This window comes from Carassius auratus, unplaced genomic scaffold (assembly GCF_003368295.1).
Source record: "Carassius auratus strain Wakin unplaced genomic scaffold, ASM336829v1 scaf_tig00009130, whole genome shotgun sequence".
Taxonomy (NCBI): Eukaryota; Metazoa; Chordata; class Actinopteri; order Cypriniformes; family Cyprinidae; genus Carassius; species Carassius auratus.
In genome coordinates, this window is record NW_020524006.1 from 155,742 (window position 1) to 178,539 (window position 22,798).

The following is a 22,798-nucleotide window of genomic DNA, read 5'->3' on the forward strand; positions in this document are numbered from 1 at the left end:
TACATTTTCCTCAATCTATTTCACTTCAATTTGGAACATCCCTTTGTGTGGTGTCCCCTTCACACAGTTCCTTTCAAAGGAGAATAAATGCTGTTTGGAATTTTCTCTTTGAGTTACAAATTGGGTTGATTCAATTGATTCACTAAATCACAAAAATTGACAATTGTAGTTGTAGCGTCCCCTACAGGTGCAATTGTCATGGAACTTTGAGTGTGTCCAATCAAGTTTTGTTAAATTTGGACATTTCAGTCAGGAGATTCAAGTCAATTTGTGACTAACAATGCTTTGACAAATCAAGTTTTTGATAACTTTTTTTGCCAGCATTGTCCTAAGCTACTATATGTTAAATTTAAAGGCCTAGGAGGAGTTTGAAAAAGTATGATTTTCAGTAAATTCAAAATGGCTGAATCATTTTATAGACGGAAATGTAATCTGAGATTATTAATAGGATATTTGTTAGGGCTTGACTTAATTTGTTACTAGCCTTTTTATTATCGCACAGTTATGATCCCAAACTGCCTTATAGTGCTGTAGTGATAAGTAGCTTCCTTTCGAATGTTCTCTCTCGTTATGTGTATGGGGAAAAAAATATTTTTTTCCATTCTGCTGAAGCCTGATTTGTTCACGTTTGTTTAGCTGCACAAACCAATGGTGCTACGACCCGCAAGAAGGGGCGTGGCTGACCGCTATATAACTTGGCCCATCGTTTCATTCATCAGATCAATTCTCCTTCAGCAACGAGGATCATCTCTTTTCTGACTGCTGCAAAGAAGAAGCCATGGAAGAAGCTCCAGCTCTTCTCACCGCTGTAGAAAAAGCAGAGGCAGAGACACAATGCGATCTCTACAGGCATCCGGCATCAGGAGCATATTTCAGTGCGCGTTGTTTCAGATGCCGTGCCGTGAGTGTGGATCATGCAAGGCACTCTTGCATGATGAAGAATGACACAGCGAGTGTGCCGCCTGCCTCAGCTGTGCCCACACAGAGGCTGCACTTGCTGATGGCTCCTGCTCTTTCTGTATCGTGGGTCACCTTGTTTCATCAAGGCACCCCACCAAGCCCTCCCATCGTTCTCCTCTCCTAAGAGAAAGAAACAGTGGGGCAGCACATCTCTTTCAGTGGGCTCAAGCGGTGTCGACACAGTGCCTGTGTGCCCCACCCTCCCCACATCCTCTCACGTCGGTGTGCTTCAAAAGTTAGGACCAGTGCCCCCCTTTAGCTGCTAGTGGACTGGTCTCTACGTCTGAAGAGGACATTATCATCGATGACGTTACTGCCTACGACTCTGTGTCCTTGGCAGCGTCAGAAACGGTGGAGTGGGGCGATTCCGGTCAGGAGCCCGAAGCAACCCCTTCCCCTCAGATGCCAAAGCCAGACACCGAGCTCATCCACGTCCTTGCAAAGGCTGTGGAGGATCTGGGCCACGAGTGGTCAGCTCCGGACGAGCCCGTCCATGGCTTACTAGACAAGTGGTTCCTGCCAGAAACCCACCAGCAATCCTCTTGCCAGCACCAAGCCCCATACTTGACAGCCATCCATGACACACTCACCAAGACGTGGCACATCGCCTGGTCAGTATGGGTAAACCCCTCGACTGCAGCAGCTCTGACTACAGTTGACGGCGCTGTCCAAAAAGGGTATGCCAGACTCTGTCCTCTGGAGGAAGCTATCGCCGCACATCTGTGCCCACCATCCACCCTAGGCTGAAAGGGCCATCCATCTGAGCCCTGCAAGACCACCTCGGCTATCGCCAACAGGGCATACACTGCAGCTGAGTCCCGCCCCATGCTTTGTGTCTGAAAACATTTCCAGTCAGGGTGAATCACCACTGTATCGAAGCCGTGGCCCCCTGGAAGAACAGTCACCTGTTCCAAACAGGAGTGAGAATGGGCATGGCCTTCAGAGGAAAGGTGATCACAACAGACACGTCCAACTCTGGATGGGGCACGCTGTTGGAGGGCAATCCAACATTCGTCTCCTGGGCAGCTCAGCAGTGATGCCTGGAAATGTTGGTATCACCTTAGCCCTGAAAACCTTGGCCATCAAGGATCACCATGTTCAGGTCTGTTCGGACAGCATGACAGTGGAGTCTTATATCAATCACCAAGGCAGCCTCAGGTCTCACGCCTTATACAGGTTGGTTCGTCACCTCCTGCTCTGGGCATAGAGGTGATTCATGTGCCAGGCAAACTGAACCTGGGAGCGAGCAGAGGCAAAGTAGCCCTGGGCGATTGGGCGCTACATCCACAGATGGTACAGCGAATTTGGGCGGTCTTTGGTAAGGCAGTGGTCAGCCACTTCACCTCAGAAGACAACTTTTATTCACCAACATTTTTCTTGATACAGCGAAATACTTGCCTGTATGTGTTTCCTCCCATCGCCCTGATTCCCCAAGTCATCAGGCGAGTCAGAAAAACCAAATGCTCCCTCCTCTTAGTAGCTCAGTTCTGGAGGAACCAGGCTTGGTTTCCAAATTTCATGATTCTTACTCGTTTGTTCATCATGATAATCTTCACAAATGAACACAACTTTTATGAACTTTGATGTCTATACCATAGGTCTTCAACCCTGCTCCTTGGGACCCACTGTCCTGCAAAGTTTACTTCCAACCTGCTTCAGCAAACCTGGCCTGTGACTTTACAAGTGATCCTGACCTTGATTATCTAGTTCAGGTGTGTTTGATTAGGGTTGGAGCTGATCTCTGCAGGACAGTGGGTCCCCAGGAGCTGGGTTGAAGACCTATGGATACAATTGGCTATAAACAAACTAGAAACTACAGTACGATCAGAAGACTACAGTCACTATCGCTAAACTTTCACCAATTCTGAAAGTCTTTATTTAAAAAAAGTTTACCTTTTGTGCTCGAATTGTTTGGAAGTGCACAATTATAAACACAATGAGCTTATAAACATGGACTAGTGAGTAGTTAAGTTTTAAAGTCCCAACAACCTCTGTAGTCCCATTTAACCACTTGTTATAAATCACCTTTTTGCATGACACATAAAAGAATAAATCATGACTAGGTTTTTCAGATACATTTTATGCTATAGAATTACACTTGAGAATACCTTGAGCTTGTGTTAACCACAGAGCTTATTTCAGTCATTAACAGAACTGGGTTCCAGCACCTTTTATATTTGGATCCCTAAAAAAGGGGTATGATATCTCCATGTTAATTGTGTTTGCATGGCCACCAGTGACTAAAATCTAAAACAAGTAGCCTTGAACTCCAAGAAGATAGAATCCAAGAAAAGTGAAGTTTCGGTTTCTTCCATTATGATTGACAGCCAGCATCGGAGAACAAGGCAAGTGATGACATCATTTATTGCCACTGATTAATTTATTTGCAAAACAATTGAAAAATTCAGTGAAACATTAGCGTTAGATAAAAATGTACAAGGTGATTTACTACAACTGTAGTGAACCATGTACATTGTTATTGCATTTATGAGTTTAAACATCTTCACTCAGACTCCACTATGAATAGTGTTACAAATGACAAAATATTTTGTGTTCTTACATTTTGCAGTGCAACATACAGTTGTATACTGAAAAGACATGTTTTATATTACTTATAAATATGTGGATTTAACTACTATATGGCTATATATTTTATGTATTTAAAGCAACTAATAATTACATTGTTTATTTCCACAAGCTATCTACAGGAAAGTGTTTATAAAAGTTGTCTCAAGTCATGCCATATATATAGTTGTTCGTCTTCATTTTGATCCTTAATGTCAAGAATGCAGAAAGGTTTGTTACTGGTCCAATGCTTCAACAAAGTTCAGCGTCACTTCCCCTGTGCCAAACTTTTGGAAATTGCAATAGAATCTCTAAGGGTCTTGACCTCTTTTATCTGCGACCCAACCCATGGGATAGATATCTGGAGAAAGCAAAAGAAAAAAATAACACAAAATCGTCATTCTGGTGGAAATGTATGTTTTATTTCTGCAATATCTCAAAAACTCTCATTCATGCTTCCGTTCAATTCAAAACAGTCAAATATGTTGCAACACAAATGGTCTCAGTATGCAAGATCTAAGTCTCAAAGTGGCCAGTTTTAGTGTACTAGTGTGAATGAGATGATGTCTAAAAAAATTATTCAACTTTTGTTGTTACACCTGTATTTTGAATTTTGAACTCCACTGCGTTGTGTTTTAGGGTTAACAGAAACGTCTAAAAAAAAATCACTCGACAGTGTTCAAGCAGAAAATGACCAGCACATGTTAACAGCCCGTTATATTGTGTATGATCTGATGATTCAAAACTGCTGTGATACTTGCAGCTGTTTTAATTAATTGATTGATTTTTTTATTTTTTGGAAATTACTTTCATGGTATCACAGAAGCAGTCTGGACATTATGCAGAACATCATTTGAGTCTGAAATGACATAAGGATAAAAAAAATGCCTGAATTTACCTTTCACAGCTGCTAAAGCAGCAAAGGTTGTATCCGTACACAAAAGATAATACTGCATTGACATTTGGTCTTTACCTTGATGATGATGTGTTTATCATCGACGTTATCTCCATCACACAGCTCTTCTCCAAAACACAGCGTGATCTCACTTTGAGGTTGTTTTCCTCCACTGCGGAAAGAATCCAGCTCTGAGAGGAAAAAAGAAACTTGTAATTAATGCTGAAATCATTTCAAAACTCAGGAAATCAGAGCTTGAAAGAACTGTGTTTCTAATTTCAACTTAAGGTGTGAAGATCATTTAGTTATTTTTTAAACTCTTTGTTGTTCCTTTCCACAGTAACCTCTGGCATGCCTTGATTACTTTTAGGGCCTTAATTAAATTTAGGACAAGTGTTTGCCTGATATAGATTTTGTCAGAGAGCAGGATGGCTGATGGCCAATATAAATCAAATATTTATGATATTATGCAATTGCTGAAATTATTTTAATTATTATTTTTTTTTTTTGTGGTTTTGTTTCATGTTCATGATTTCATGTCTTTTATTTTGGAGTTTAGTCATGTCTGGTCATGTGTTTCCCTTACCCTCATGTTATCCAGCTATTGGTTATTTGGTTCATGTGTCATGTTGTCTTAGTCATGTGTCCTGTCTCTTTTATTGGATTGTTCCTATCATGTGACCCTGATTGTTTGATATAAATAGCCCTCATGTTTCCATTGTCTGCTATTGAGCACTGATGTTGTAACCTGTAACAATTTTACATAAGATGTAGTGAATGATTTAAAAAATATATAACAAATTATTTGAACTTAATAAAAAATTTACCTCAGATGGCAACTTTGTGATTCTGTAATCTTACTATAATATTTTTCACAAAGAAAGAAACAGTTAAAAGTATGAATAAAACAGACAGCATCCAATACGCATGGACCAACCATTACACACACGGTACACACATTTTTATACAGTCTACAAATGCACACTTCAGAGCATCGCACAGCTGGATTCGCTGAAGTTTGCAAGGTTTGTGCATTTAAAGCTGCAGTCTGTAACTTTTGAAGCTCTAGCGGTTAATAAACAGAACTGCTTGCGTCTTGCGCAAGAAAATCGTAGCCGGAACTACTTCTATCTGTTTATGTCTATGAAGAATCACAAAGGTACTGGGTTACTCCGCCGTGGTCCCCCAAAGGAATCTAAAATAGTCCGAATATAAACACTTATTATAGGTGTACCCTAGTGATTCAGGACAAGCAAAAAACACGGATTGGAAAATGGATTCATGGTGTACTCGCTTATTATACAGTATACATTTTTCTACATTTTGAGCACAAACAAAGTTAGGGACTGCAGCTCTGATTGGTTGTTTCTTAACGGGAGCGATGTATTTCTGCAAATGGCAATAGGACCACTGGAAAGAGCCAGAGGAGCTTGATTTTTTCACAGATTATCTGTCTCATATTCTACTGTCAGGACATAATGACAGGTTTAACAAATATGTAAAAAATATATTTTTACAAAAGTTACCTACTGCAGGTTTAAATGTTTATTCGATATTCAAAGCCTTATTTAAAAATGTAAGAAATCCATATTTGCTGAATGCTGACAGTAGATAATTTAGTAATATAGCGTTTGCCTTTCTATTAATTAATAATAATAACAACAGTATAATAGCAAGTATAATATACTTTTTGTATACGATTTACTTTTTTTGTTTAACAGTTTTGTGTAATAATTCATTAGGCAATTAAACAGAAACAGTACACTAATTAACAATGACATTCTCAGTGTAAAAAAAAAGTCACAATTTTGACTCAAAGGCCAAAAAGAAAAATGCATCGGTCATTGCTGATGATTAAAAATGGCCAATATATATATTTCAACCACTCTTTAGGACCTATTGTTACATTTGTAATACAGTCTTTTAAAGCTAGATTCCTTTATTAAGAATTTACCAATCTTTTTAGCTAAAATCATAAGGATTCAACAAGTTTCTAGATATTTCTGGTATTTTGTTACTGATGCCATTTAAATATACATTTAAGCCAAAGAAGCCAAGTATGGTGACACACACACACACACACACACACACAACACTTACCCTGTTTGAATATATCCTTGCTGAACAGCTGGGTGGGCTCGCATGCTCTCTCCATTTTACAGGGTCCTGTGGTGGTGTTATGTGGTCCTCTCCAGAACACGTCTCCCTGACAGAAGCGCTTGGCATAGATGGCTCCTCCTGTCAAGGTCAGGACAACTCCACTCTCCGTGAAGGGCAGCAATTTGTTAAGAGTCTTCAAACGTGGGGCAAGGCTGGGGTCAGAGCTCATGTCTGATGGGGGGTCTGGGAGAGGGATTCGATGAAAGCCAGCGCCGTTTAGAGACAATGGAGATGGAGGGACAGGTGAGGGAGGCAGGTAAGCGATCCGAACATCTTTACCCATTACTTCTCGCCGCAGAACCTCCTGACCAATGTAGAGCACGGTTATGTGGAAAGAGTGCACCCCTGAAAGAACAAAAGAGTTTTAGGAAACCATTTGTTAAGTTATATTCATTTTTTTTTCTAATTTATAAATAAAATGTTACCTGTCCTGGCAAAATGAGTCACAATGAATACATTTTCAACAATGAGTTCCTTTTATGGTCACATTCTGTATTAAAAGACCTTCAGAATGATGCATGTTTTGTTGGAATCGGACGAAAAATGACTGAGCTACATCTGTTTGAAACTGATAGAGTCAGCAAAGTCAACTTTGAGAAAAATCGAGTTAAAGTTTTCTGAAGGTTCCAAAGTAAAATCACCTGCATTGGTGCATCTTTTCCTCCAGTTCTTAATAATAATTACTATATTAATAATCACAATATTTTTTTTTAAGAAAAGATGCAAAGATAAAACACTGGGAAAAATATAAGAAACAAATAATGCATTACCTGTTTCATTTTATATATAAACAAAAGCATTCAAGTAAGAAATCAAATGTTAAAACCCCTTTAGTCTGTTAATTACAAATAGATTTTTAAAACTACTGTTCAAAAGCAGTTCAATCAAGAGAAGCAAGTTATTCCCTCATTTCTTTTATTGTTAGATTGACATTAATGAGGCGGCCTATATTAAGACCTACTTTAATGCACGGATCTAATAAAATGTTACACATCAGATGTTTTTCCCCAACAGTTCTCCAAATGTTCACTTACGTCTACATTTACACGACAAAACCTTGCATTATAAAAAGTTTCACATATACACGACAATGTTTTCAAAGCAATTTGCGTTGACACATATCTGTGAAAACGGCCAAAAACCCTTTATTACCTCTGCCACGCCAGTAGCTGTCACCTTGTTAGTAAACAGTACCTGTAGGGAAGTGACGATTATATGTTGTATATGATGCGTCTCCGCTGTTGGTTTTAATATTGGTGAAGTAAATCTACACTTTGCTGAAGAAGCATAAGAAAACTCTTGAGTCGCAACAACAGTACCTTGTTCTCCACTTCATACTTAAATACTTGAATTCTGAGTATATTTATCGGCATGACTTAAAAAAAACCTCAAAACCTTCTTTTGCCTGTAGCTCAAAATAGCCCATGCACATTCCGACTCATTTTGCCAGCATGGGTCACAAAAGTTATTTTTTATCACCTCACTACTCTACAGCTTCAATGGTGAAGTTTGCCTGAATATCTTCAGTGTCTCAAGAAAGAGAAGAATGATAATAAATCATTCACCAATTTTTCATTATCAACATTAATCACAAAAGAACCATGCAAGTTGAACACCAGGGTAAAATCCATAGAGTAAAATTTGATTATTACTTGTGTCAGTCTTTGAGGGGTTTGTCTTAACCTCTTCATGGTGTGTGATCTCTCTTCCTGTGTGTGGGATGATTTCCTGTGCACTCTGTAAAAATCAGAAATAGTTCCCAATTTACTGTAGACTCATACTTTGCATTGCAAAATCATGCTGCAGAAAGCAAAATGTCTCTCAGTGCTTGTTCTTGACTCATTATTATGCTTTTGTAACACAGGCTTTCACTATTTGCATGCATGCTGCAAATTGCAACCTAATTAAAGCATATTTTGAATTGAATGGCATAGTTCCTTAATGATTAGTTATGATGTGCTGGATGTTTTACCATGTTGATGGGCTGGGGCACAAAGACCTCCTCTTTGATCTTTTTGCATGCAATCTGCTGCTCATCTTGCTCGGATTCACTGCTTCTCCTTCTGCTTCTCCTCGCTGGCTTCTGTCCATTCTCTTTTTTTACTTTCACCACTCCTATGATGAGAGAAAAATTAACTAAATAACAAAATCATGTCATTCCTTTACATATTCAGTGTAGTTATCACAGACATTTTGCTGTACATGAAAGTCGTAGGGATATGCGAACCTGAAAATTTTCATAATCAACCAGTTGTGTTTTTTTAATTAATGTTTCAGGATACTATTTATATATACTACAACTTACCAACCAACTAGCTAGTCAACCTCACTACTGACCACTAGTTAATTAGTCTGCCATTTTACACATCACTAGTAAGTGGCTTAATAGTCATGTTGGATTAACTTTATCAGGGTTGCTTACTCTGGTTGCCAAGCTAGAATCTTTTTTTTAAGGGATTTTGTTGTTACAAAAGAGATAATTTTTACTCTTACTGATTTACATTTGTTTAGGCTCTACAGTAGCTCTTCTTTGAGCTAGGAGTTTCCAGCTTTAAAAACAAACAAACAATCTATTAAATTACTTCCTGATTTTCTTTGTTCAAGATTACATTACATAATTGTTATTCTGTATCTGTTTTAAGGAGTAGACGATTGCTTTAATTGTTTTACCTTTGTGCACCCTCTGGAGGGGAAAACCCAGGATGAGTGGGATTTTTTTTCCTATGCAAAATATAAATTGTGTAAATGGCTAAAATATTGAAGATTTGGGATATGACTGCTCGTCTAACAATTCTTCCCATGACTGTGCAGACCATTGATGACTGAGAGGGACTGAAAAGCAATTGTTACTTAAAGATTATGAGAAATCGAAAACCTTCAAGGATTTCAGATAAGATTTCAGAATTATTACCAGTCAATTTTCTTTTTTCTTTTTTTAATAAAGCTAAAAGAAAATGAGTCTTACTTGCTATTATAATGGCAAACTCTCTGTCAAATGTAAATATGTATATAAGAGTAATGTAATTTATGCACTGAGGAAAGCATCTCTCAAGCACATGAAGCAGCACAACAACTGTTATGGGACCCTGATGTAGTAAACAGCCCAAATTAAACCTATTTGACCTCAATGTGATTTTATGGTACTAACATGTTTTTCCCTATTATAAATGACACCACTCAGCTTTTTCATGCCACAGCGCACATATTCAACTAATTAAAAAGTCTCATCCACCATAGTGGCCTGTGACATCATGAAATGAACAGACAAAACAGAACATGCAACCTATTGACCTATACCTATGAAATTACGGGGGAAAGAAATTGATGGTGGAATAATTCCACTTTAGACCGGAATATCTGTTGTAGACCAATCAAGCCACATGCTTACAGGAAAAATGCTATGAGCAAAGTTAGGGATTTATTTTGTAATTTATTTTAATTGGCAAGAGGTTTAGAAACTTAAGAAGTGTGAGAAAGAACCTGAAAGTGTAACCCATCAAATGTGTGAAAGTTGGCAACCCTGTTAATATCCCTATTTTTTCCATATCCATTGGTTACCTTGTTCTTCTAGTGGTACGAGGCGGTACACCTTGTAGGGTTCTGAGATGTCGAACTGTGACCTTTCAGTGACCTCACTAAACTCTGGACTTTTGTTGAGGGCACAGCGTAGTCGAGTTTTCCAGGATGCAGGGTCTGAATTTCCATTTTCCACAAGCTTCCCTTTAAACTCCGCCCAAGCCTTAAATGGAAAAAGTTCAAAAGAAAGTTTCAGTCAGCAACTTTCAAATGGCTTGCATGCCACGTCTAGCATGGCTTGCAGAGGAAAACGGAGACGTTACAAATGGGATCTCGCCCGAGAGCCCAATCACCTTCCGAGTGGTACAAAATGAGCCAATGGTACAATTTGCATCGCGAGCTCCGCCCCGCAGAGTGGGTATGTAAGGAGCAACGCGAGCAACTTGCATTCAAGTCTTCGTTGAGGAGCCGAGCCAGTGACCCGGCCGTTCAGCGGAACCACGATGTGGCAAGGGGACGTAACATCTCCGTTCCCTCCTTCAGGGAACGAGGGTTACATACGTAACCAAGACGTTCCCTTTCAGTCGGTCACGTTTGACGTTACGAATGGGGTCCCTTACAAAACGCCACATGGCTGTCTTCCAGCGACCCGTGTGAGTGATAGCACCCTGTCATGAGGCCAGCACGAGTGAGGGCCTATAGCTCGCACAGAATACACTGGGTAGCATATTCCAGCTGGACATATGCTAGCAGGCTGCCTGCCCGAGGGAGGACGTACAGAAAGCAGGTATCTACCAAAGTGGTGATACATAAGAACTCTGAGGTACCCAGCCTGTAGGGTGGAAGTTTCAACGACAGAGCTGACAAGGGGCTTGCCAAGGGAAAGATACATGCTGCGGGGAGACTTACTGTGGACATACACACGTGGGATTACCCAGAAAGGGGAATCACGACACATGGATGCACCTAGTCCCACACATGGCTGACCAAAAGGCATGTACGCAAGTATTGGACATCAACAGTGCTGGAGGAACCCAGGGTTCTGACTGAGGAACTCACCTGAGGGGAATAGCGCACGCATCCAGTCCGCGGAGTGGAATGGCGCAGCAAGCGGATTGACATCGAGCAGGTCCTTACTGGCCCGAAGGGGCAAGTACCCGGGAGGATACGGGCTCTACACGGAGATTATAAAATCTCACGAATGTGTTAGGTTTCGCTCAGCCCGCAGCTCTACAGATGTCTGCTAGCGAGGCGCCATGCGCCAGCCCCAGGAGGAAGCTACGCTCCTAGTTGAGTGAGCTCTCACCCCTAGGGGGCATGGCAGGTCTCGAGCCTGATAAGCCAGGAAAATAGCATCCACTATCCAGTGGGATAACCTCTGCTTGGAGACCACCTTTCCCTTCTGCTGGCCTCCGTAACAGACAAAGAGCTGGTCTGAGGTCCTAAGGCACCGAGTTCTGTCCACGTAGGTGCGGAGCGCACGTACTGGACAGAGCAGCGCCAGGGCTGGGTCTGCCTCCTCCAGGGGCAGCGCTTGCAAGTTCACCACCTGATCCCTAAAAGGAGTGGTGGGAACTTTGGGCACGTACCCAGGCCGGGGTCTCAAGATAACGTGAGAGTTAGCCGGCCCGAATTCCAGGCACGCTTCATCAACTGAAAATGCCTGCAGGTCCCCGACCCTCTTCACCGAAGCCAAAGCCGTCAGGAGCACAGTTTTCAAAGATAAAAACTTTAGCTCTACTGAGAGCAAGGGTTCGAAGGGAGCTCTCTGCAGTGCTGATAGAACCACTGCGAGGTCCCAAGAGGGGACTTGCTGAGGGCGAGGCGGATTGAGCCTCCTTGCTCCTCTCAGGAACCTGATGATCAGATCGTGCCTTCCAAGAGACTTACCTTCAACAGGGTCATGGTGAGCCGAAATGGCAGCCACATAGACCTTGAGGGTGGAAGGAGACAGCCTTCTAGTTACTTCCTGGTGCACTTCCGGAAGAAAGGAACCAGAGCGGGGTGCAGGCGATCCGCATGAGCAGCCCCCAGGAACCAATCATCCAGCCTCGAGCGCTCGGGACGGGGTGGAGGATTCCACTCAAGCCTGATGCTCTCCGCTGCCCGGGAAAGCACGGCCGTCAGCTCAGGATCGGACTCGGACAACGCTGGCACTCCCGAGGGAGGCAACGCAGCCGAACCCTCATCTCCCGAGGGCTCAAGCCCGCCTTGTGATGTGGCGATCGAAATACGGTCCTCTTCGTGAGCCCCGAATGATATGTCAGGAGCCTGAGAGGGTCCAGCAAACTCATCCGGGAACTCGACCGGCTGCGGCGTATGTGAGGGGGGTGTGGCCCGAGGAGGTTCGCTCGTCGGGGAAGCCCACACGGTAACCCTCAGATCACCCTGGCCACCAGCCGAAGTAGCCCTCTTACGAGAAGAAGAGCTAGAACGGGGTGTGGCAGAGGGGACTCTATACCTTTTAAGGTAATCGAGTCTCGAACTCAACGCCGAGATGGTCATGTCCCCGCAATGAGAACATGAGCCATCCACGAACGCAGTCTCAGCATGCTGGAAGCCCAGACACGTGACACAACGATCATGACCGTCACGAGGAGCGATATATCGACCGCACCCAGAAACACACGGGCGAAATGACATCTTTAAAAAGACGCAAATCGGCCCCGATTCTCTTTTGTGAGAGAAATTTGTGTCTTTTAGAGGTGTTGAAGCGCTCAGGGGAACGCGGGAGCTGGCGCAGGAAACCCAGACGAACCGCTGAATCGAGCCGTCACACCAACACCAGCTCTTGCTTGTAAACACTCCAGTGATTGCAGCAAGCGATGTGCTCGGCTCCGAAGTGAAAGCTTGAATGCGAGTTGCTCGCGTTGCTCCTTATATACCCGCTCTGCGGGGCGGAGCTCGCGATGCAAATTCCGCAGACCAAGGTACTTTGTGTACCATTGGCTCGTTTTGTACCAGTCGAAGGTGATTGGGCTCTCGGGCGAGATCCCATTCGTAACGTCGAACGTGACTGACTGAAAGGGAAGCACTGTTTTCTGAAGACTCGGTTCATGTCCTGTACATAAAAATTCCCCATCAAATCAAAATTTAATTTCTTGGGGTGTTAGTATCAATATGTTACACTCTAAAAAAATCTGGGGTTATTTGTTTTACCCAAATGCTGGGTTGAGCCTTTTGGGTAATATCTTGGGGTTATTTTTTCAGTGTTTGGTAGATTTTGTGTTACCTGGCTCCTGGGTCAAACGTAACAACCCAGTGTTTGGGTAGTTTTTGTATTACTCAGATCCTGGGTCAGACTTAACCCAGCAGTTGAGTTATTTATCGCAGGGATTTGCTTCTCTTCTGGAGAGAGCAGTTCTTAGCGCCATCGAATTGAGGCATTCGTTGGTAAAATACAGGTTTGTATAAATTGTATTTTATCTATAAAATCATTACTGTGCTGAATTTTTGCACCTTTAATGAGTGTTGCGGTCTTTTCTATTGATGAAAAAGCCTGATGCTTTGCGTAAAATAAGCGATTTTATTCATAAAGATACAGAATACAAATATTCCCTCAGAGCTGTTTACTGTTTGTTTTTGGGCAGGTTATAAAGGCAATCGCAGTATATTTAAGTTATGAATGAAACGCGCAGGGCGGCCTCAGGACTGAGCAGTTCCCCGCCGAACAGGACTCCAGCTCGGGCTCGAGAACCAGCGCAGCGCAGCGCAGCGCAGTTAAGAAACAGGCCTGCTCTTCTGTGTCTGTATGCGTGTTTGAACAGCACCGCTGCACCTCCGACTACAAAGTCCAACAAAACATCGGAATAAACAAAGACCAGAAAAATATTGTCTGGGATGTGTTGCTCAATGTCGAGGGGTTTATCTCTGGTAAAACTTATAGAAGAAGAATGACTAAACACAGGCACAATCTTGATTTAACATGTATCATTTAATTAAAATAAGTAAATTACACATGAAACTCCATTTCTAATTAATACTGGCCATAAATGTGTAAATAATTTATCATCACATAGCCAAGGCATGATGTTGCAGGAAGGGCCAAGGTGTTTTTTTTTTTTGACAAAATTCTAATATTAAATATTATTTAAGAGGGTTTTACTAAATATTACATTGCATATGCAAAAGTTTTGGTTAGTGCACTCTGCGAATTCTCTCATCAGCAACAACAAAGTGCAGATGTTACATGTTACATGTAATGTGAGAGATTCATTCATCATACACTGCAGACAACATTACTGATTTTAGCTTATTGTTTTTTTGAGTGCTTACGCTCATGCTAGACTGAATTCAGTGATATTCTTTAATAATGTAAGTATTCTTTGCTAGTTGTATAATTTTTTCGTTGTTTTAATACTTACTCGTGTATATGCAGCGTTATAAAACTTAAAATGTCTTTTTATTAAATGTGAACAGGCTAAATACAAATTCAGTCTTTAAAATAGTTTGTCATAATATGGATAGCCTACTTGCCTTAAACCTTATGGTGTGCATAGTTGATAGATTACATTAGGGTACACATTAGGCTACTGTGGGAAGTCGTGGCCTAATGGTTAGAGGGTTGGACTCCCAATCGAAGGGTTGTGAGTTCTAGTCTCGGGCCGGACGGAATTGTGGGTGGGGGGAGTGCATGTACAGTTCTCTCTCCACCTTCAATACCATGACTTAGGTGCCCTTGAGCAAGGCATCGAACCCCCAACTGCTCCCCGGGCGCCGCAGCATAAATGGCTGCCCACTGCTCTGTGTGTGTGTGTGTGTGTGTGTGTGTTCACTGCTCTGTGTGTGTGCATTTCGGATGGGTTAAATGCAGAGCACAAATTCTGAGTATGGGTCACCATACTTGGCTGAATTTCACTTTACTTTCACAGTGGTTGGAGCGCATTTGACCAGAGACTAGAGTGCAACTGGCCGTCTTGAGAAGCGAGAAAGCTTTAGAAAACAGTTCAAAAAAAGGATGGGGATGTGAATGGTTTTTGCACGTCAGAATGTAAAGTAATGGTAATATTGCGTGAACATTTCGCATGAAATTCTCTGTCAGTGTGAGGGCAAGATGTAATGAAGCACGCCCCAAGGTGCACAAGAAAAATACAACAGCACTAGGCTAAAGCCTATATTTAATAAATAATTAATCACAAAACTATCACAAAAATGAAGTATCTCTGGGATGATCGGGCATTAATTTGTTCAGTGCACAATGTAGCACTCCCACTTGGGAAGTTGTGCATAGTGTAAAAAGTAAAAGACAAAGACACAGAGAGAAAGATAGAGACGCATTTGCACCTTGAAAATAGCTGCATCTTCGTCAGTTCGGAAATCTTGTTTTCCAGCATGTTTCCATGGGATACGAAACATGGTTTTCTCATGGTTGTCCCACACTAGGCCACGATACTTCCCACTGTTCACCTACATCCCAAAGCACACAAAATATAGAAACAAATCAAAAGTAATCAACAACAAACAAAAACATACCATGAAGCACTAGTGGTTGTTATATGATAAAACACATTTGAGAGAAAACTGCAGCAGGGAAAAGTGCATGTCTCAAAACATGAAAGGTTTACAAGTAGGCTAATGCATTGCATGATTATTTTAAACTGGCCACCTCAATCACCCAGTTATCTGTCAAGAGATATTCAGAGTTCATGGATTCAACTTAGAATTTAGAAAAATGATGGATGAATCCGATTATGATTAGTGCTCAGTAATGCTCTGCGCTACCAATTTTATACTAACTATGCTTGACATGATCAGTGTAATCTTTAGAACTGGCTGTGGGGTGCAAAATTCTGACCTGTTAACATTTTAAGTTTTATATATTGACCTTAAATTTACAGTAAAAAAAAAAATATATATTATTATTATTTATTGAAATAATGTTAATATACAGAATTATTAAAATATTTTTTTTGTATCTTGATAATATACTGACAACAACCTTAAAAACACAAGTGGTAAAAGAAAGACATATGATGAATCAAAACTTCATCAAAGCTCACTGTGTCAATAAACTAAATACAAAAAGGTGCACCTAGTACAACATTAATCCATAAAGGATGCATATCTCAAGCATTATCTGCTTCCTTCAGTTTAAGGATGTCTAAAGTGCTCTCTAGGTAGGCAGCTGACTAGATTTGGAGCCAGTGGATCTCATTGCATGAATGACTCTTCCATTTGATCTTCTGTATTAGAACAATTCCGTTAATTTAGATCCTTCGAAATACTCAACATGGTGCAACACACACAAACGCACACACACACCTGTTCCACTATCCAGGAACGCAGGCGACGCGTGGAGCGAAACTTTCCAGATGCCATCTGAAAAACACATTGATTGTCAACTGCCGATTTCTCTAAGGAAAAACAGGTAGCCTGAAGTATAGTACAGACCAAAAGTTTGGACACAACTTCTCATTCAGAGTTTTCTTTATTTTCATGAAAATTGATTCACACTGAAGACATCAAAACTATGAATTAACACATGTGAAATTATATACATAACAAAAGAGTGTGAAACAACTGAAAATATGTCATAATCTAGGTTCTTCAAAGTAGCCACCTTTTGTTTTGATTACTGCTTTGCACACTCTTGGCATTCTCTTGATGAGCTTCAAGAGGTAGTCACCTGAAATGGTCTTCCAACAGTCTTGAAGGAGCTCCCCGAGAGATGCTTAGCACTTGTTGGCCCTTTTGCCTTCTGTCTGCGGTCCAGCTCACCCCTAAACCATCTCGATTGGGTTCAGGTCCGGTGACTGTGGAGGACAGGTCATCTGGCGCAGCACCCTATCACTCTCCTTCTTGGTCAAATAGCCCTTGATGCCTTCAGTGTGACTCTACAATTTTCATAGTCATGAAAACAAAGAAAACTCTTTGAATGAGAAGGTGTGTCCAAACATTTGGTCTGTACTGTAACTTATATCATACAATGACAGTTCAGGAAAGTGAGTAATTGTCATAACTTTAATAATAAAAAGTACCATGTGTTGAATTAACTGATGTATTCTGAGCACAATTTTTTTTTTCTTTTACATATGGTTGGTTCAAGGATTTCTGGGCTTATGGGAACAACGGGGGCCAGTGAGAGTTCGTTATAAAGCACACTTGCGACAAATTTTCTCAATTGTAATTACGCCCAGATTATTAAATATTATTTTGACTCCAGAGGTTTCTTAAATATTTTCAATTACTGTGGTAATCACCATAGTAATCACCCACGATTTAAATCGCCGCCTGTTGCCCCATTGGTAGTGCCCTAGTAGGCTGCACTCTCCGTGTATTGGAAGCGGCGGTCCTCCTGATTTGTAAATCACATAACTAGCCCAACGTTACCTCAACTGTACCAAGGTACCGCCACATTACTTTTAGTAAATCTTACAATTCGGTGATCTACTTAAAATAATCTTCAATGATCTAATGTTACTAAAAGCTCGTGAGAATGAAAATCTAATAGTAACTTAATAGGTCTATTTCAAGGTATTGAAATATATATTCAACATTTTCTTCTAAAATCATCCATTCCAAATCAATGGAGCGTAATAGCTGTCTGTTTATAAACTCGCGAATAAAACAATATTTTTGTGTCAATTTGTGGAAATACTTATGTAGTTTGTCTGTAGTTTCGATTACCTCGTTTCCTAGTTTCGGTCCTGTATAATGTCAACGGTTCTGGAGATCACAGTCCGTTCCGCCCATTGCACTATAAACTTCTGAAAGCGGGAGCGACGGAAGCTGTTCTATATATAAATGCGACACATCTGGAGGGGGCGCTCGTCGGCTCACTTACCGCATATTTTTTTTCTGGAAATACACAATATTTTTGACTCTGTATATTATTGAGTAAATATGTTTTATATGATTATAAGTCAATGCATTCTGTATAAACATTGCCAACGTTTACAGTAAAATTATATATAAAAAAAAAGTCCTTTCCCTTCGTGCCCCCTAAACTATAGCGATTGGGGCGACTTCCCCAGTGGTGAGAATAATCTTAAGTACCACGTGACGTTACTCGCGACCCACTCCCTCCTTAAACTACCTACTTTCAGGCAATAATGAATGTTATTTGCTGCAACATGAGCAGGTGTTATGTAACTATAATTGCAACTTATAATATCTTTATTGGAAAATCATAGCGTAGCAACGCTAAACGTGATAATAAACCACGCCCACTTTGGTATTTCATCCAATTTCCCTTCTGCCAGTTTTATTTATTTCAAAAGAAGAACTGCCCTTCCCAGAAATCACGTGATATCACGGAGCACTCATTTAAACCTCTAGATTACAAGGCAAAAAAAGGCAACGCTATAAAACCAGGTACTTTTTAAAATACCCTGTTACATGGTAGAGGTGTGTTCATACTGTGTTAAATGTAATGCATTGTCCACAATATGTAGTAGAAAAAAATTACATTCTCCTCAACTGAAAACACTAGTTTTAATTTTGTTTATACAGTTTTGATGTTTTTGAACCTACTGTAGTATTTTTCCAATAATATTGTGATATTGTCCTCATAACACACATACACACATACATCCAAAATGTTAACACTGTGCAGGAATAATAATATTAGAGGGAATTTGTAGTTGTTCTCAACTGATAGTAGGCTATTAACATGAACTTTCCCTGCCTCTTATTAATGACTGTCTCTTCTCTGATGATGTGTACACGTGCAAGAATGCGGAACAATCCAGGGACCCATCCAGAAACCTGCCACTCTCATGAGATCACAGCTATTTAAAGCAAATGGCAAAGAATCAATCAAGTCCTGTCCTACATTTTTTCCTCTCTTTTTTCTCATTCAAGTAACTTTACACAAGTCACAATAGGAAAGAAAACAATCACAACTTCTATTTCACATCAACTGTAATCTTGCATAAACATACAAATGATCAAATAAATAAAATATTTATTCAATAGGCTAAATCTTGTTTCTGTGCCACCCTATCACGTGTCCACAGCCTCTGGCCCTTATATTTATTGTGGTTTACCAAGCTAAGTGTCTGTTGTTCTTTGGTTTTGAACCTGACCTGTTTGTGTGTGGGTTTGGCATTCCATTGTTTGTGTTTTTTTTGGATCGCTTTTGGATCCACATATCTGAGTCTACTCTTACAGATTGTGAAGACACTGTAGCTGCATGTGTCTCATTTCAAACGCAACCTTCTGTCATTTCACAATTATGTTGTTACATGGCATAAGGACTTGCCTGAGTGTTATGAGACTTGCTCCCTTGGTCAAAATCAAGGGTTCCAGGATCTCTCCATATAAACCTCCCTCATACACTTGACAAAGTGTATCACTTCAAAATGGTGAGAAGGAAGTGCTTATACCTTTGCAAGTGTGTGTGTGTGTAGCCAGTATTGACTGTTAATCCTTGTAAGGCGTAATTACTGCAGTTTCATTCTTACTTTGGAATGTAATGGTTGCTTTTTCTGAAATGAGACAGCCTTGATGATGCAAGAAATGTGACACAGCTCACTACAACTCTCGCCCACACTCTCAAACAACAAAGCGAGTCACTCTTGCAAGTCACCACTGCTCTCTGTCACTTGCTCTGCTATCGGAAGTCAGTGTATCTATATGAAATCATCTGTGGTCTTATGAACAGTTGTTTAAACTCTACACTCTCAGAACTTTTTGTAGTTCTGAAACAACAGACAAGAAAACCTTTTAATAAATATATTATAAGCTCAAAAGCTTCAACAAATCTATTGAAAAACAAGCAGTTGTTGCTGCACTATTTTTATATTGCTGTTTTATGCTTGAGATCATGTGTTGTATGTTGAATCATGTTAAATATTTACATTTAAATTATTTGCTTGTCTTAATCTCAGCATCTTAAGATTTTATTATAATTATTTTTAAGGAATAATATGTGTTTAATTTTTTATATCATATACATTTTAAAGTTCTGGCATGTTCTACATAAAAAAGGAAAAACTAATTCTGGTAATTTTCTTCCAGGATATTATTCAGTAACTTTGTGGACATTTTAGTTAACCATTAAAGGGATAGTTCACCCAAAAATGAAAATTATGTCATTAATGACTCACCCTCATGTCGTTCCAAACCCGTAAGACCTCCGTTTATCTTCGGAACACAGTTTAATATATTTTATATTTAGTCAGAGAGCTTTCTGTCCCTCCATTGAAAATGTATGTACGGTATACTGTCCATGTCCAGAAAGGTAAGAAAAACATCATCAAAGTAGTCCATGTGACATCAGAGGGTCAGTTAGAATTTTTTGAAGCTCTGAAAATACATTTTGGTCCTTATCAGTTCCTTTATGAACCCTTTTCTAGATAGCAATAACGTTGTTGTTGTTGTTTCTTTTGTTATTATTATTATACATAATTAATCCAATTTCACTATAAAGACAGAACACCTTGATTGTCCATAACCTGTTTAATACATAAATATGCATTATAAACAAATCAACAAACACAAATAAATAAACAACAATTATCCATAAATATCCATTACAAACAGACCAACAAACACAAATAAATAAACAACATCCATAAATATGTATCACAAACAAACTAACAAACACATACATAAACAACAATAAATATCATGCATTTATATACATATACATTAATTTAATACATAATAAGAAAAATAGGCCATTGGGTGGCATATTGGTTTTGGCATTATGATACATTAAACAGTTTTCAATAAATGTCAGGGTGTCTCTCAACTTTGAAGCATATTTAGTGTTGAAGTTGAAGTGTAGAGCTGTTCATATGATCTACTTCACAGACCTCCTCCTCCACTTCCATCGTTATTTCTAAAAGAGTCTCTGCATCCAAGGCATGTCCCTTTATAAACAGCACAGGGTTGGGTGTATCTGGTTCCTAAACCAGGAGAAAATAATGTTATACTATAACAATATTTAGTAGTTAATGTGAAATTTAGTACACACATATATATATATATATATAGGCCCTAAATTAGCATATTGTGAAAAAGTTCATTATCTTCCATAATGTAATAATAAAAATTTAACTTTCATATATTTTAGATTCATTGCACACCAACTGAAATATTTCAGGTCTTTTATTGTTTTAATACTGATGATTTTGGCATACAGCTCATGAAAGCCCTAAATTCCTATCTCAAAAAATTAGCATATCATGAAAAGGTTCTCTAAACGAGCTATTAACCTAATCATCTGAATCAACTAATTAACTCTAAACACCTGCAAAAGATTCCTGAGGTTTTTAAAAACTCCCAGCCTGGTTCATTACTCAAAACCACAATCATGGGTAAGACTGCCGACCTGACTGCTGTCCAGAAGGCCATCATTGACACCCTCAAGCGAGAGGGTAAGACACAGAAAGTAATTTCTGAACGAATAGGCTGTTCACAGAGTGCTGTATCAAGGCACCTCAGTGGGAAGTCTGTGGGAAGGAAAAAGTGTGGCAAAAAAAATGATGCACAACGAGAAGAGGTGACCGGACCCTGAGGAAGATTGGAGCACTTCATGCTTCCATCTGCTGAAAAGCGTTATCGAGATGAAGATTTCGTTTTTCAACACGACCTGGCACCTGCTCACAGTGCCAAAACCACTGCTAAATGGTTTACTGACCATGGTATTACTGTGCTCAATTAGCCTGCCAACTCTCCTGACCTGAACCCCATAGAGAATCTGTGGGATATTGTGAAGAGAAAGTTGAGAGACGCAAAACCCAACACTCTGGATGAGTTTAAGGCCGCTATCGAAGCATCCTGGGCCTCCATAACACCTCAGCAGTGCCACAGGCTGATTGCCTCCATGCCACGCTGCATTGAAGCAGTCATTTCTGCAAAAGGATTCCCGACCAAGTATTGAGTGCATAACTGAACTTATTTATTTGAAGGTTGACTTTTTTTGTATTAAAAACACTTTTCTTTTATTGGTTGGATGAAATATGCTAATTTTTTGAGATAGGAATTTAGGGTTTTCATGAGCTGTATGCCAAAATCATCACTATTAAAACAATAAAAGACCTGAAATATTTCAGTTGGTGTGCAATGAATCTAAAATATATGAAAGTTAAATTTTTATCATTACATTATGGAAAATAATGAACTTTTTCACAATATACACATTTTTTGAGAAGGACCTGTAATATTCCAAAAATTAGTCTGTAATAAATCTTTTACTTTTTTAACCTGTCACAATGTAATAGAGGCTTTGAAAAGAAAGATGAGGCAGTGTAAACTATATTAATAATATACAAGAGATAATAGAGAGGGTGGCAAGTTGTCATGAAAAACTAAATTATGCATGGACACAAACTATAGAATAATTCCATTCTAAATACAAATGTTTAGAAGAAATCATAACCAAGAGGAGGGGTTGAAAAAGAACAAATTATAGATTTCGATATTATGGATGCAAATACACTCACCTCACTGATGACATAAAGAGATCTCTGACTCTCCTTTAATAGAAGTGGAAACAGCAGATCAGCAGCAACCATTCAGACCTATAATTGAAAATTTGTTGAATTTGTTGTGATTCTTAGCTTTACTGTTCATGCAAATCAGTGATTTATTACCTTTGATTTATAAGCTTTCCTTCAGCAACAAGAGGGTTTCATTGACCCCCGGGTGACCAGTGCCAATTGACGTATGAGTGGAGTGGATGAGTGGAGTGCGCCGTGTCCTGGGGATGTATAGGTGTCCCGGTTGGCAACCCGGCGAGGTGTTGGTAGGAGG

The 22,798-nt window shown here is 39.9% G+C and overlaps 1 protein-coding gene and 1 long non-coding RNA gene across 4 annotated transcripts; one reads left to right on the forward strand and one right to left on the reverse strand.

Moving 5' to 3' along the window:
• Nucleotides 1-43: 43 nt before the first annotated feature.
• Nucleotides 44-17,820, reverse strand: LOC113072465 (interferon regulatory factor 8-like). 3 transcript variants are annotated; one of them, XM_026245444.1, is made up of 9 exons: nucleotides 17,723-17,820; nucleotides 16,358-16,414; nucleotides 15,380-15,502; nucleotides 10,139-10,319; nucleotides 8,553-8,695; nucleotides 8,233-8,317; nucleotides 6,521-6,925; nucleotides 4,499-4,611; nucleotides 44-3,886 (listed from the first exon to the last, which is right to left on the reverse strand). In XM_026245444.1, the coding sequence occupies exons 2-9, from the start codon at nucleotides 16,412-16,414 to the stop codon at nucleotides 3,794-3,796; spliced, it is 1,200 nt and encodes a 399-aa protein (XP_026101229.1). In that variant the 5' UTR covers nucleotides 17,723-17,820; the 3' UTR covers nucleotides 44-3,793. The 3 variants fall into 3 exon arrangements, with proteins under 3 accessions (XP_026101229.1, XP_026101230.1, XP_026101231.1); XM_026245445.1 differs by lacking the exon at nucleotides 17,723-17,820 and adding an exon at nucleotides 16,722-16,779; XM_026245446.1 differs by lacking the exon at nucleotides 17,723-17,820 and adding an exon at nucleotides 16,656-16,675.
• A 525-nt stretch (nucleotides 17,821-18,345) lies between these two features.
• Nucleotides 18,346-19,006, forward strand: LOC113072455 (uncharacterized). The gene is made up of 2 exons (XR_003280297.1): nucleotides 18,346-18,409; nucleotides 18,770-19,006. It is a non-coding gene; the product is annotated as an uncharacterized LOC113072455 (long non-coding RNA).
• Nucleotides 19,007-22,798: the final 3,792 nt, after the last annotated feature.